The sequence below is a fragment of the Geotrypetes seraphini genome, chromosome 7, assembly GCF_902459505.1.
Source record: "Geotrypetes seraphini chromosome 7, aGeoSer1.1, whole genome shotgun sequence".
NCBI classification, from domain to species: domain Eukaryota; kingdom Metazoa; phylum Chordata; class Amphibia; order Gymnophiona; family Dermophiidae; genus Geotrypetes; species Geotrypetes seraphini.
This window is the reverse complement of record NC_047090.1, coordinates 58,586,955-58,603,357: the sequence shown is the minus strand read 5'-3', so window position 1 is coordinate 58,603,357 and position 16,403 is coordinate 58,586,955. Positions and strand designations below refer to the sequence as shown.

Here is a 16,403-nt window from a genome sequence, read left to right as displayed (position 1 = left end):
CACTTAATACAAGGAATGACATAGTTGTGAAGATAGGAGACTGGGAACTGGGGGTCCTTCAGTTAAAAATCTGATATTTGTCACTGTATTCTTGGGCAAGCCACTTTGTAACACATGACATCAGTGAACTCCTAGCTGAAAAAGTTTTAATTTATGTGGGTGTTTGTGACAAAGTACCAAACTCTGATAAAATAGAAATACATCAAGAACAGAAAAGTACATACTCAAGATTTCTAAAAAAGGGCAACAGGCATAACAAAAAGGCACATACTTTTTTTTTTATTATAAATGAAAAAAAAATGTATTGATGTGAGAAATGAAACTTAGGCAAACAAATGAAATATGAAGCAACAGAGCCATGAAAACAGGCAAATTTTTTTTGATTCTCTCTAGCTCACAAAGTAACATTAAAAACATGACATTTGTTCTTTTCCTTTTGAACCCTCTCAAAAAACAATTGCAATTTTTAAACAGGCTTCTCAATACAGAGTCATATATGGATTTTTAGATTTTGTTTACAATGCATTGTGTACTTACAAAGAATGATTTTCTCTTGTGGTCAGTACAGCCCAGATTCCTATTTGTTTATTAACTACCATTAAGCACCAGAATGAGAAAAAAAAGTTCTTGGTAAAAAGTTATCAAAATGGACCAAACATACACAACATGAGTCATGTGTGATGAGTGATAGTAAGGAATTCAGCTTCCTTCTCTTTGACCTTTCATCTGAAATATGGCTTTAGGGGTTTGCAACCTGTGCAGCCACAAAAGGGTATCGCCAACAAAAAGCATTCCATGCCTTCTTCCAGCTTCCATCTATGGAATGCACTATTCGCTGTAGTTAACAAGACACTGCCAGTGCTAAAGCCATCTCTGCATGATATCTATATTCCCGTCTCCTCCTCCTTCCAAGCCACTGTTCTCAATCTCTCACATCATTTCCATTATTCCTCATCTTTCATGCTTTGTCCCATAGCGATGTCCTCTGAAATTATGCTTTCCATTAACCCCAATTATGCCCACTCTTCCCTATCATGACCACTCCCTCTTTGGCTTGCTCTCTTCTCCTTTATTCACTACATTTTGCACAAGATAACTTCAGCAGCATCCTTATACTGCTACTATCTCTATGACATGTTTCCCTTTTTGCTATTAACATGTTCATCTAGCTGGAAATACATATAAAGGGAACAGGAAGAAGTCAGGTGCTACAGAGAGCAAACAAACAAAATACATTTGCCATCCAACTGCCCTGGTCTTTCAGCAAAGCTTCTTCAGCTGGTGGGATGGACTCCTCCAGTTTTCCCAGTCTACTTTTCTTCAGTCAATAAAAGGCTGGATCTGTTTGATTCACTACATCCATTTAAGGCTCTGACACCACTATATATGAAAAGGGTATCTACTGTCTGCACAATGGAGCCTCCACAAGGACTTTGACATATAAGAATGACAAACCTTTAACTGAAGTATTAAAACATTCAGAAGTTACATTTTCTTTCTTGTATCCTCACTCAATACAAGATAATTATAAAATAAGAAAAAAAAAAGTTCACAAAATCCCCAATTTAGATGAACACAGCAATACAACATTGCTTCATCTATATAATACAGTTCCTTCATACATAATTATGAAATACTGAGGTGTTGGGTGTTTTTTTTTTTTAACCAAAGCATATATAAAGTTCAAATGCATATTCTGTACATTTTGTTCTTTGTTATAAAGTAAAAATTGTAGTAAATTGTTCATAAAGCAATTTTTAAATGCAGCCCATTTTTTGTTTTTATTCAGACGCCTCTTCCAGAACAGTATAAAGAGATGTAAAATGTAGATAAGCATACAACAGAGGAAGGAAGAAAGAGGCACTTTTGATTGGCTGGTTATTTTAAAGATTTTCCTTATTCTGTGTGTGTGTACATTCATGCCACTAGGTGGCACTATTGTCAACGATATCCAATGCACCTGCAATAGGCACTTGACAGCAAAGTCCCAAAGTAAAGCCATTTCTCTGCTATGACATCAAGATTGGCTTCTGTCGCACCTCTAGAATATCTAGACAAACAAACAAAAACCTGTCAGTAAAAACATGTATTTTCTATTAATTTAATTATCTTAAATGAATCTCTAAGCCATATTGCAAATATCTGAAGACTGCAATTACAAGTACAGTTGCATAGAAACAGAATGCAACAGCAAAAGAAGGGACTGTAAGATAGTCCCAATTGCCCAATTGGCTTTCTTTTGCAGTGCCATAGACAGGGCTGACAAACTTTCATACTTGAGGGATTACAAACAATTTTTTTTGTAGATTATTAAACTCAAAATTTGCATTTTTATTCATATAAAATAATGTTATATTATATTTTAAAAGTAATTTTCCAATTTTACTTATTTCTGCACAATTTATTGGGTGTTTGTGTACATGGAGAAAAACAATCTCACACAATAATAAAGGGAAAAAAGGAACGGGTGAGAAAGCCAGGGAAGGGAGAAAAGTGAGAAGATACATGTGGGAAGGGAACAGAAGGAAAATTAGATCAGGATCTAGGGGTGGGGGGAGGGGCCAGGTAGTAAGATTTCTTATCTGGTCCTGCACCCTCCCATACCTTTCTCTCTCACTACCTAACCTACATGCTTGTTTTTCACACACACAGTTCCCTTCATGTCTCTCAAAACCTATGAAAGCCTGGTCTCCAGTCAGCCGTTCCCCCTAATTATGCATTCCCTTCAGCCTGCACACACCCATTGGTCAGCTAGTTCCTTAGCCAGACACAGTTTATCATTCCCTTCAACCTGTTAGCCAGCCCCTTATTCTGCCAACCTTCCCCCCTCAACCCAGCCCCATCCTACCTTGCCAGCGGACCAGGCAGAGAGGAGCCAGAGCCCCGATCCAGCAGGACGTGAGAGCGTTGTACTGCCCCATCCTGCGGGGAAACTGTTTTTTGAAAAAGGCCTGCGGTGGGCTTTTCTCCCGCACAGCAGCCAGCGGACCGGGCAGAGAGGAACCGGAGCCCATATCCTGCGGGGAAACTGTTTTTTGAAAAAGGCCTGCGGCGTCAACGGCGTGCAGCCGTTCAGCGCACCAGCTAAGGTGCACGGCAAAGGCGCATGCGCCTTAGCTCGCGCCTTTGCGAGAGACTGAGCGGAGAGAATGAGTCAGAGCCCACCTGATAAGTATGATAACTAATAACCATAACTGTTTGTATGATACCTTGTGAATTATCTGTTCCATTACATTAGAACCACAGGTCAGTTTACTACATCTTTGGCCTATTGCGAACAATTAGCATCAGCTGAAAAAGTCATACTATGTTAGCAACCCTGTCTTTCAGATCCAATACACTCAAACTAGATTATCTCTTTAAACCCACGAGGAATTTCCCACTGATATAAAATACCACCAGGGGATAGAACATTAGATACCAGCATAACCGGAAGGACACTAGTGGGTTAAGTTTTTCCCCCGACTAATACTTCAACATGTATACTTTATCACACTAACATCTATTGAACTCAGCCACAATGAAGGCTGCAAACAACATACAGATCACTTTGTGCATAGTCTACCTAATCTGTTACAGAAGCCGGTGTGATGATGAAACCAATACCAATACCTGAACCAATACCAGTCCACATTTCTTGGCACAGGCCAATTAAGATGAACAAACCAACGGGCTCACCTCAATTCCTATACAACTGTACCAAATTAGGACCCTTACAAATTCCCATAGCAAACATTATTCAAAAACCTTCCAAATCACACAGAAACAAGACCAAGAACAGAAGTTTTTTTTAAAAAGCTAAAACACACCAAAACCCCCATCTCAACACAGCATAGGAACTTCAAGGGATATTACCTGAACACCCGATCCGTGAGAAACAAAGCACAAATAATACACGACTGGATCGAACAAAAGAATCCAGACCTCCTAATTCTAACAGAAACATAGATGGTCTCTGATACAGATGTCATAATGAAAGAAATGCTACCACAGGGTTACAAAATCATTCCACTCTCCAGAAGCTGGAAAAAAGGAGGAGGGTGGTGGATACATGGAACGTGCTACCAGAGGATGTGATAAACAGGAGCACGCTACAGGGGTTCAAAGAAGCTTTGGATAGGTACTTGGAAGACAAAGGGATTGAGGGGTACAGATAAGAGTAAAGGTAGATTATAGGGATGGGATTAGAGGTAAGTTACAAAATTAATCAGGGACCACTGTTCAGGCACTAGGCCTGATGGGCCGCCGCGGGAGCGGACTGCTGAGCAAGATGGACCTCTGGTCTGACTCAGCAGGGGCAACTTCTTATGTTCTTATGTCTAGCAATAATCATTAAAAAATTATTCGATTTTAGCAGAATAGATTTTAAAACTACAGAAGAACTGGAAATCCTAACCTGCAAGATCACTAATACTGAACTGGAAGAATCACTAATTGTGACACTATTCTATATCCCCCCCCCAAAAAAAAAATGGACAAGAGCCAAAGATGAATTCTTCGAATTCCTTTTGACCAACACCACAAGAGGTCAGTATAATATGTTGCTGGGCGATATAAACATACACTTAGAATAAGTGGATAAACCAGAAGTGATTGAAATTATCACATTTCTAACTACCCTAGGCTTCACAATACCAGACAAGGAAGAAACACATGAAAAGGGACACCAATTAGATATAGTCACCTTTTCACACCAAGACATCCCTCAACCTAAAATCCAATACTTCTTAGGAACCTGGGAGAAATGTATATGGTCCGATCACTACATTTGCAACTTTGAACTACGTTGGCAAAAGAAACATCCATTCGCAAATCGCATAAGCAACGCCAGACAGAAAACAACAGTAACTTGCAGAAGCATCATAAACCCATCAGAATTCTGGACGCATTACGAACTACATCCCAAATTGGAAGAAGGCCAGGATTTCCCCACTAGTTGGGGAAAATTCACCAAAGAAATACTAAACCAGTTCAAACTTTCATAAAGAACAAGAGGGCATCAAAAGAGTGGTTTGATGCTGAACTGTTAGCCCTCAAACAGGAACTCAGAAAACTAGAAAGAATATGGCTCAAATCAGACAAAGAGGAAGACAAAAGAACCTGGAAACAAAAAAATGAAAAAATACAAAACCGTGATAAAAGATAAACGTTCTAAATAGGAACAGTCAAAACTAATAGCAGAGAACTGTTCAAATTAGTGAACAAACTAACAGACACTACACGGATCTTAAAAAACAACAACGAACACATTCCACTGGTCGACATCCTTGCCATCTACATCAACAAATAAATTATAGACTTAAGAGCTACAATACCTACTCCTTCACCTGTCTTCGACCTCCAATTCAGACCGCAGGAAAGGGAGACTAACGTTGACATGATCTGGAATCAATTTGAGCCCCCCCCAACTGGAACCTATTCCTTACCTTATTTAACAAATACGCCAAAACGAACTGCTTACTAGACGAATGCCCCTCCAAGATCATGCAAGCTGCAACACCTGAATTCAAAAGAGACCTGTTCAATTGGATAACATCCACTCTTACAAGTGGGACATACCATGAGGAAATGGGACACATATTGATCACACCCATTCCCAAAGACCAATAGAACTCTCTTGCATTGACGTCCAATTATAGACCCAAAGCGAGTACCCCCCTTTTCACCAAACTACTGGAAGGACTGGTCAACCTTGAACTAGTAAATCACCTAGACAAATTCAACCTCCTCAACGAACACCAATCAGGTTTCAGAAAAGGTTTCAGCACAGAGACAGTCCAAAGGCTCCATCCTCAACCACCTATATGATCTCTTCAGTAAAGGCACCAGCGCTCTGATCCTTCAACTAGATTTTAGCAGTGCATTTGACCTAGTGGATCATGACATAATGCTGAACTGTCTAGACGCATTAGGTCTCTCAGTTTGGAGCTGGTTCCATGGTTTTCTAACCAAACAATCTTATCAAGTGGTCCACAACGGGAAATACTCTAACTCTTGGAAAAGCCCTTCGGGGGTTCCCCTCTATCTCCCACCTTGTTTAACATATATATCTCATCCCTAGGTCCCTATTACAAAAGTTAAACCTAAAATACTATATATATGCAGACGACATCTCTATTTTAATCCCGGGTCATTCCATGTCAAGTGATCAGATTCTTGGAAAGTGCCCTGCATGACCATCACGGATTTTGATGAAACTTCATATGCAGAGTCCACCATGTCTCAAACGAACTTTGGTAAAGTTTTAGTTTCGCCTGTGGAATATTTGTGGAGATATAGCCATTTGTTTGACCCCATACCACAATGAAATACAGTACGACAATGACATTCTGACAACTTTGAGACACAATATCTCACGAGCTATGTTTCCAAAAAAACTGAAACTTAGCTACCCTGCACAACTTTTGGAGCTCTATTCAGTGCTACCAATAATAATTTTTGTCGAGCACTGAGAGAATGGCTGAATTACAGTAAACTTGGCCGAAAAAATTAGTGCTCCAAAAAAAGTCAAAGTTTGACATTACTTAGCTCCCACAATAATTGAGTAATAAATGCGAAATTTGGCGCATGTCTCAGTACAACGTTGTTTTCAAAAGTACAATTTCAACCTCCAAGCTCTTTCCATTAGTTTACAAATTAAGTGTAAAGTTGCTAATTTGTGTAAAAAGGCCAAAAATAGGGTATTTTCAGCCTGCTTTTACAGAAAAATACCTTTTAGAAACTCTTTCAAATCAGTCTCATTAGAAAGAGCATATTTCAAATCCCCTAGAAAAGTGGGCTTCATTTTTCAACGCAGGTTAACAATGGCTGAAAAAGGGGGACAAAGTTGGGAGACGTTGCCACGGCAACAACCTCTATTTCAACATAGTTCTGTCATTTTTATTGTTACAGTTCTGTATTGACGTAGTATTACTACCACTCTATTGCGTTGGTCCATGGTGACATTGTCACTACCAGTTCAAGAGTTTGAACTGGCAACCCCATCGCCATAGGGGTCACGCCCGATAGCTGTGCAATACCAGCCACGGGTGGGCCACTTCGTCCAGGTTCCCAAGCCTCGCATTTGGTTTCTTTGTCAAGGTTCCAAAGCCTTTTGTTGGTATCTTTCTGGTTCCAAAGCCAATGATTAGGGTGTCTTATCCTAGGTTCCCAAGCCTAAATTGGGTATCTTATATGGTTCCCAAGCCAAAGTGAAGTCCACTTTGTTGGCATCGATTCGTTGGTATCCATTTTAAACTGAATTAATAATAATGTGGATCTGAAAAATAAAACAAGTTGTAATTTGTGATCTGCATGCAACAAAATTATCACCTCAATTTCTAGTTAGGAATAATCATTAATTAAGAACACTATAATTGTACCCAAAGCTTGAGTAAAAATAAACAAGGAAAAACAGTGTGAAAAGTGACATAATTGTAAGTTGAAACATAGGCCGTTGCCATGGTGACATCTCCCAACTTTGTCCCCCTTTTTCGGGCATTGTTAACCTGCGTTGAAAAATGAAGCCCACTTTTCTAGGGGATTTGAAATATGCTCTTTCTAATGAGACTGATTTGAAAGAGTTTCTGAAAGGTATTTTTCTGTAAAAAGCAGGCTGAAAATACCCTATTTTTGGCCTTTTTACACAAATTAGCAACTTTACACTTAATTTGTAAACTAAGCTTGGAGGTTGAAATTGTACTTTTGAAAACAACGTTGTACTGAGACATTATGCGCCAAATTTCGCATTTATTACTCAATTATTGTGGGAGCTAAGTAATGTCAAACTTTGCCTTTTTTTGGAGCACTAATTTTTTCGGCCAAGTTTACTGTAATTCAGCCATTTACTCAGTGCTCGACAAAAATTATTATTGGTAGCACTGAATAGAGCTCCAAAAGTTGTGCAGGGTAGCTAAGTTTCAGGTTTTTTGGAAACATAGCTCGTGAGATATTGTGTCTCAAAGTTGTCAGAATGTCACTGTCGTACTGTATGTCATTGCAGTATGGGGTCAAAGAAATGGCTATATCTCCACGAATATTCCACAGGCGAAACTAAAACTTTACCAAAGTTCGTTTAATACATGTGGGACTTTGTACATAAAGTTTTATCAAAATCTGTGATGGTCATGCAGGGAGCCCTTGATCACTTGACATGGAATAACCCTCCCAGTAACCAACGTGACTAACGACACCCTAAATCACATTTTCCATATCATGACTGAAATTGAACAATGGACTATCAATTTTAAACTGAAACTAAATTCAGACAATACAAAAATCTTCTTGGCAAGCCCAAAGAACAAAATCACCACAACAACAATACACCTAAAGGGTCACGATCACCCAATATCAAAAACCATAAAAATACTAGGAGTCACCTTAGACACCCACCTGACCTTGATCGATCACACAAACCTGGTGACAAAAAAGTGCTTCTCCGCACTTTGGAAATTAAAAACCATCAAAAAATATTTTGACCCCTTATCTTTCAGATTACTGGTACAGTCATTGATACTATCCATCTTAGACTACTGCAATATCATTTACGTGGGTATACCTTAAAAAACTGTAAGAAAATTAAGAATAGTGCAAAACATGGCTGTCTGCTTAATATTCGGACTAAAGAAAAGTGACCACATTAGTCCCTACTACAGACTTCTACACTGGTTGCCAATTGAGGCACGAATTTTATTCAAATTCTCTTGTTTTTGCTATAAACTGGTGTGGGAAATGGCCCCCAACTACCTCTCACCTCATTTCGAACTATACACTCCCACAAGGACAACCAGAAATCGCAATCTTTTTGCTTACCTGAAGATCACAGACTGCAAATACAGAACCTTTCTGGAAAGAACATTTAAGTTTCAAACTAGCAGACAGCAAACCTGGCTAGGCGACTTCATTGATAAAGCCAGATTGACTTACGGTGCCTTTCGGAAAGTAATTAAGACTGCTCTGTTTAATAGATTTATTTCCTAGTCAAAATACTCCCTCCTTTAAAAAACTTTCACTCTTCATGCCGATACACAGTGCAAGGCCAGCCGAAGGGAGACTGTAGGAGCTGTGCCTAGTCCTGAGCACATGGTAGCAGAGTTCTGAGCACATGGCAGAACAGTGAGCGGAGAGTGTGCTAGCAGGAAGAAGCAGAGAGAGGAGCAGAGAAGGCGGTGCTAGCAGGGGAAGAGGCGAGAGCTAACTCCGCCCACCCCTGACATCACCAGCCAAACTCCCCCCATAAAAGGGGACGAGCCAACAGCAGAGAGTTCACAGTGCAAGGCCAGCCGAAGGGAGACTGTAGGAGCTGTGCCTAGTCCTGAGCACATGGTAGCAGAGTTCTGAGCACATGGCAGAACAGTGAGCGGAGAGTCAGGAAGAAGCAGAGAAAGGAGCAGAGAAGGCGGTGCTAGCAGGGGAAGAGGCGAGAGCTAACTCCGCCCACCCCTGACATCACCAGCCAAACTCCCCCCATAAAAGGGGATGAGCCAACGGCGCGCAACCGTTCGGCGCTCAGTGAAGGCGAGCGGCAAAGGCGCTCGCCTTAGCGAGAGCGCTTTTGCGAAGGGCCTCAAGAAGGGCATCAAGAAAGGGCTATCAACTATAGCCGGACTCCCAACTTATAAGACTAGCTAACTAATCAATTGTCTTCAGTCTTTCTTTAGCGTTCTACCAAGTCTTTAACTATCAATCTACAACTTTCTACCAAGTCTTTAACTCTCAATCTTACAACTTTCTATCTCACCAACAAGCTACTAAATCTTTCTCACTAAACAGGCACACTAACAAACAGACATTCTTAACTGACAATTAACTAACTGTTAACTAACTAACTACTACTACTAACTAACTAACTAACTACTCCATCCCTCAGACCAAGAACTAACTAACTACCTCTATCCCTCCCTCAACACTTACTGACCAACACCTAACAGCCCCCACCCTAACAAACATCCTAAAAAAAAAATAAAAAAAAATTTTAAATTAAGAAATAATAACAATAAACCTTTGTAATGGCAGGTAGGACTAGAAGCAGCAAGACTTCAATCAAAACAGGCAGTTCAGTCACCGAGAGCACCCAGGGGATGGCTATGGTCCGAGTACAGATGGAAGGAGAACCAAGACGGAGGGCAGAGGTCTCTGTACAGACTGAGGCCATCCCCTCAAAGATGTCTACAGTCTCAACGCAGACAGAAGTAATGGTTCAACCGGACGAAAGCCTTTTGATGGAGCTAAAGAGCCTGAGAGAGGAGGTTCAGCGCTTAAGGAGCATCCGAGACGACGAGACCTTCATCGATGGAGTCATCCAGGAGCTGTCTCAGATCGCTGAACAGGAACCTGACAAGACCACCCTGGGAACACCCATAGCATCCAAAACGGCCACCTTGAGACAAACTACCGGAATGCAGGAAGTGGTTGGAGACGCTGACTCCTGGCAGTTGGTGACTTCCTCCACAAGAAAATGCAGAGGACCTAACTCTGTCTCTTTTTCCCCCATACAGGACAGCTCAACATCGACACCTCATATCACCCTGAGGAACAGATATCAGCTGCTACAGGAAGGTCCGGAGAAAGAGCTACAAGTAGTTGTTCAGCAGACAGTTCCAACTCCGGAATCAACAGTACAGCCCACCCCTAAGAAGCGCAGAGTGGTGGTCATCGGAGATTCGCTGCTGAGGGGCACCGAGGGACCAATCTGCAGACCAGACCTACAATCAAGAGAGGTCTGCTGTTTGCCAGGGGCCAGGATCCGGGATGTCACTGCTTGCATTGACAGACTCATCAAGCCCCGAGACCACTTCCCCATGGTTCTAATCCACGTCGGAACCAACGACACCGCAAGGAGCAGCCCGGACAGCATACCTGAAGACTTCAGGGCCCTGGGGGAGAAGCTGAGGAGGATGGATGCGCAGGTAGTCTTCTCCTCGATTCTCCCAGTGAGGGGCAAGGGCAGAGCCAGAGAGGATCGAATACAAAGGGCGAACGACTGGCTGCGAGGATGGTGCAAGGGGATGAACTTCGGGTTTCTGCACCATGGAGAAGCATTGCAAGGACTACAGGGACACGACGGGCTACACCTAACCAGAAGAGGGAAGAATGTCCTTGGACACCGCCTAGCCCGCCTACTCCACAGGGCTTTAAACTAGGTAAGTCGGGGGAGGGTACAGGCACAAACAACATACCAGGCGAACTAAAATGCCAATACATTTATGAGGCTGAGGAAAGTAGACACCGAAATTCTGGGTCAGGGGTGAGTGCACACACTTTTGAGTCGGGAGTAGGGTCACATCATATTTATGGGTCACATTGTAATTCCGGGTCTAGGGGGAGTACACACTGTAGTTCTGGGTATATGGGGAGTACACATTGTGGTTCTGAGCCTCAGGAAAGCACAAATAACACAAACAATGCTAAAGGTGTTCAAATAGCTCAAACAAGAATATCCCCACTGAGACATAACAAAAATATAACATGGAGGGCTATGTACGTCAACGCACACAGTTTAGGAAACAAGATCCTGGAATTGGAAACAGAAATAAGGAATGCCGACCTGGATGTGGTGGCGATATCCGAAACCTGGCTCACAGACTCCCACGGGTGGGACATGGTCATACCGGGTTACAACTTGCTTCGCTGGGACAGAGAGGTTAGGAAGGGAGGGGGTGTAGCATTATATACTAAAGATCACGAGAATCTCAGATGTCCAGTATACTGGGGAATCCCTTTGGGAAGGACAAATGCTTGTATCTTGGCGTAATTTACAGACCCCCAAGACAACAGGATGACCTGGATATGGAAATAATCGAAGATATAGAAAATATCACCCTGCGTGGGGACACAGTATTGCTAGGTGACTTCAACATGCCTGATGTGGATTGGGTTACACTTACCTCTGCTTCCGGCAGCAGCAGGAGGCTATTAAACTCTATGAAAGGAGCAAGCCTCAGGCAACTGGTGTTGGAACCGACAAGGGATCAGGCAATACTGGACCTGATACTTACCAATGGAGAAAGTGTCACAGAGGTCTCGGTGGGCGACACATTGGCCTCCAGTGACCACAACATGGTATGGTTCAATATCAGGAAAGGTTTCACTAAATCTACTACACTAACCAATGTCCTCAAATTCAAGGACACAAATGTCAAAGAAATGGGAGACTTCGTTCACCAGGCGCTACAAAGCCAAGAAGAAACCGATAACGTGGAAGACATGTGGTCGACTTTGAAAGCAACCATACAAGAAGCAACAAACCGCTATGTAAAATCAGTAAGTAAATGGCGAAGGAACAATAAGCCACAGTGGTTTACTGCGGAGATCTCAGACCTGATCAAGGAGAAGAAAAAAGCATTCATCTCTTACAAACAATCAGGGAAGCAGGACTCTAGAGCAGACTACCTGGCCAAATCAAAAGCCGTCAAAACAGCAGTCAGGGTGGCTAAATTCCTCATGGAGGAGTCTCTAGCAAAGAACATCCAGAAGGGAGATAAATCCTTCTTCAGGTATATCAGCGATAGAAGAAAAAACTCAGGCGGGATTGTACGTCTTAGGAAACCAGACGGAGACTATGTGGAAAAGGATTCGGAAAAAGCCCAACTATTAAATGAATACTTCTGCTCAGTCTTCACCCGAGAAGCGCCAGGGCTCGGCTCTCAGCTACAGACAAGGGTTGGCTCAGTTGACCCGTTTAGTAACTTTGAGTTTACGCCCAGCAGTGTCTACGGTGAGCTGTCAAAGCTCAAGGTTAACAAAGCAATGGGGCCGGACAACCTGCACCCCAGGGTGCTTAGGGAGCTGAGTGATGTCTTGGCGGAGCCACTGTCCGCGCTCTTCAACCTCTCCCTTAGTACAGGCAGCGTCCCGTTGGACTGGAGGACGGCTAACGTCATTCCACTCCACAAGAAAGGCTCAAAGATGGAGACAGCAAACTACAGACCAGTGAGTCTAACATCGATAGTGAGCAAACTAATGGAAACTCTAATCAAACACCAATTAGATAAGATCCTGGATGAGGAGAATCTACGGGATCAAAGACAACATGGATTTACTAAGGGGAGATCCTGCCAATCCAACCTGATCAGCTTCTTTGACTGGGTAACGGGGAAGCTGGATATTGGGGAGTCCCTGGACATCGTGTACCTGGACTTTAGCAAAGCATTCGATAGCGTACCACACCGCAGGTTACTGAGCAAGATGAGTTCTATAGGATTAGGTAACACATTGACGAAATGGGTTGGGAGCTGGCTTGGAGGTAGGCTCCAAAAGGTGGTGGTGAACGGCACCCCCTCTGAAATGACGGAGGTGATTAGTGGAGTACCACAGGGCTCAGTCTTGGGCCCAATCCTATTCAACATCTTTATAAGAGACTTGGCAGAAGGGCTTCGAGGTAAAATAACATTATTCGCCGATGACGCCAAACTGAGTAATGTAGTGGGCAAATGCACAACAGACGAAGATTCAGTGCCCGACAACATGATGCATGACCTACTCCTACTGGAGCGATGGTCTAGGACATGGCAACTCAACTTCAATGCCAAAAAATGCAAAGTTATGCACCTGGGCAGCCAGAATCCATGCAAGTCTTATACCCTTAATGGCGAGATCCTAGCAAAAACGGTAGCAGAACGAGACTTGGGGGTAATCGTCAGTGAGGACATGAAGTCTGCCAATCAAGTGGAGCAGGCTTCGTCCAAGGCAAGACAAATCATGGGCTGCATACGAAGGGGTTTTGTCAGTCGTAAGGCGGAAGTCATTATGCCATTGTATAGATCCATGGTGAGGCCCCACCTGGAATACTGTGTGCAATTCTGGAGGCCGCATTATCGCAAGGATGTGCTGAGACTGGAGTCGGTGCAAAGAATGGCCACCCGGATGGTCTCGGGACTCAAGGATCTACCATACGAAAAACGGCTTGACAAATTACAGCTATACTCGCTCGAGGAGCGCAGAGAGAGGGGAGACATGATCGAGACGTTCAAGTATCTTACGGGCCGCATCGAGGCGGAGGAAGATATCTTCTTTTTCAAGGGTCCCACGACAACAAGAGGGCATCCGTTGAAAATCAGGGGCGGGAAACTACGAGGTGACACCAGGAAATTCTTTTTCACTGAAAGAGTGGTTGATCGCTGGAATAGTCTTCCACTACAGGTGATTGAGGCCAGCAGCGTGCCTGATTTTAAGGCCAAATGGGATCGGCACATGGGATCTATTCACAGGGCAAAGGTAGGGGAGGGACATTAAGGTGGGCAGACTAGATGGGCCGTGGGCCCTTATCTGCCGTCTATTTCTATGTTTCTATGTTTCTATTCTACGCTCTCTCTCCAATTGTATTCTGTACTCTCTGTCTGTTCAGTGCCTTCCTCTCCATTTGTATTCTGAAATTCGCTGGCCACTCAGCCCCTTCAATGTAACATGTTAATACTATATTGTAGTTCGCTGATTGTTAAGATTGTAATTCATTGGTCTTTAAGATTATAATTCGCTGATTGTACAGCTCTCTTTATTGTGAACTGCCTAGAAGTCGTAAGATTATGGCGGTATCTATAATAATAAAATGGTAGCCCGTGCATGCGCACTTGCGACGCGTGTTCCCTGATCCCTGTTCTGTCGCGCTGTGCCAGCTTAATGCGCATACGCGCATACTACGTAACCAGACACGCGTCGCAAGTGCGGGACCGCAGCCAGCCAACGATCGCCTCCACAGCGGAAGGACTGGACCCAAGCGCTGGACATCCTGCTCTCCTGTCGGCTCCTCTCACAAGCCGCACCAGCGTCGGAGAAGGCTTCCGATGCTGGCGGGGTTCGAGAGGAGCCGCGGCACATCTCAAGGAGCGGGAAGGGAAGCGCAAAAAAAAAGTCCAGCTGATACTTTCTTCGCGGGCCCCAATCCAAATGCCGATTCAAGCAGCGTGTGCAGCACTCTCCACACGCTGCTTCGGGGCCTTCTACTGCCCTGATTTGCTCTGCCGCGTTTCTGATGTTGTCATCAGGGACGTGCCAGAGTAAATCAGGGCAGTAGAAGGACCCGAAGCAGCGTGTGGAGAGTGCTGCACAGGAAAAGTCACCGTGCCTCAGAGCGGCCTGCGAGGTTCTTTACAGCCGGTAGGCTGTTTTAAAGAAGAGAAGCCGCATGCTGGACAGGGGGAGCAGGTAAGAGGGTCAGGGGGAGAAAGTAAGGAGTGCTGCTAGACAGGGGGAGCAGGGAAGAGGAACAGAGGAGCAGGTAAGAAGTGCTGCTGGACAGGGGGAGCAGGGAAGAGGGACTGGAGAGCAGGGAAGAATTGCTGCTGGACAGGGGGAGCAGGGAAGAAGGACAGGGGGAGCAGGTAAGAGGGTTGGGGGAGAAAGTAAGGAGTGCTGCTGGACAGGGGGAGCAGGGAAGAGGAACAGAGGAGCAGGTAAAAAGTGCTGCTGGACAGGGGGAGCAGGGAAAAGGGACTGGGGAGCAGGTAAGGAGTGCTGCTGGACAGGGGGAGGTAAAAGGAAGGGAGAAGGCTTACTGCTGGACAGGTGGAACAGTCAAGGGGTGATGGTGGACAGCCAAGTAAAGAGAGAGACAGAAAGCGGCCAAGGAGAGAGAGAAAGAAAGAAAGACACACACACACATATATATTCTAGCACCCGTTAATGTAACGGGCTATAAAACTAGTAGAAAAATAAAGTTATTACTATTATTATTATTATTATTACTCTAGTTTTATTCCAGAAAAGCTGATGCTGGCACCGTGCACCACCTCCACTGAAAGTGTACAGTATTCTATATATCTTTCTGAAGAAACTTTTTTTTTGTGCGAGTTCTAGCAAAATCTAACACCTTTGAGGCACATATGAACTTTTTTTCTAGAATTTATTTTTCCACTCAAATATTTGTCATTCATTTATTACATTATGTTATAAAGTGGTGCTGAGAAGTTCTCAGCCCAACCAGGGCAGGATTAATTCTTCGAGGACCCCTAGACACACAAGTACAAGGCCCTGCCCTATTTATCTGTTTTCTTATTTACTTATTTCCACTTGTATTTCTTTTTTTTTTCCTTTTTTAATTCTTTATTCATTTTTATAACTTACATCAAGTGTATCAAAAAGTAACATCATTTTAACTTAAATACATCACTTGAAATTCTATAATTCTTCAAATTAAATATAATTTATTCCTTTCCCTCCCAACTCTTCAATATCTCATAACACATATACCATATAATAAAGATTTTCCTTTCATTCAAAGCAAATAATGAAAATTCAAATAATTACCCCTCCTCCTCATTATTTCATTTGTACTAATCAGGGAAATGATACTTATTCATTGCAATAATTTGTTAATGGCCCACACACATCTTGACATTTATTAAAATTTCCTTTCTGAATAGCTAAAGATCTTTCCATTTTATGAATATGATACCCTGAATTCCACCAAAAACTGTAATTTAATCTAT

At 43.0% G+C, this 16,403-nt stretch overlaps 1 protein-coding gene across 3 annotated transcripts in view; it reads right to left on the bottom strand.

Moving 5' to 3' along the window:
- Positions 1-253: 253 nt before the first annotated feature.
- Positions 254-16,403, bottom strand: part of KIAA0930 (KIAA0930 ortholog) — a 218,875-nt gene continuing 202,725 nt past the window's right edge. For all 3 annotated transcript variants that reach the window (XM_033951707.1, XM_033951705.1, XM_033951706.1), the window contains one exon: positions 254-2,050. In XM_033951707.1, the coding sequence (XP_033807598.1) occupies positions 2,010-2,050 (41 nt within the window). In that variant the 3' untranslated portion in view covers positions 254-2,009. The remainder of the gene's footprint in view (positions 2,051-16,403) is intronic.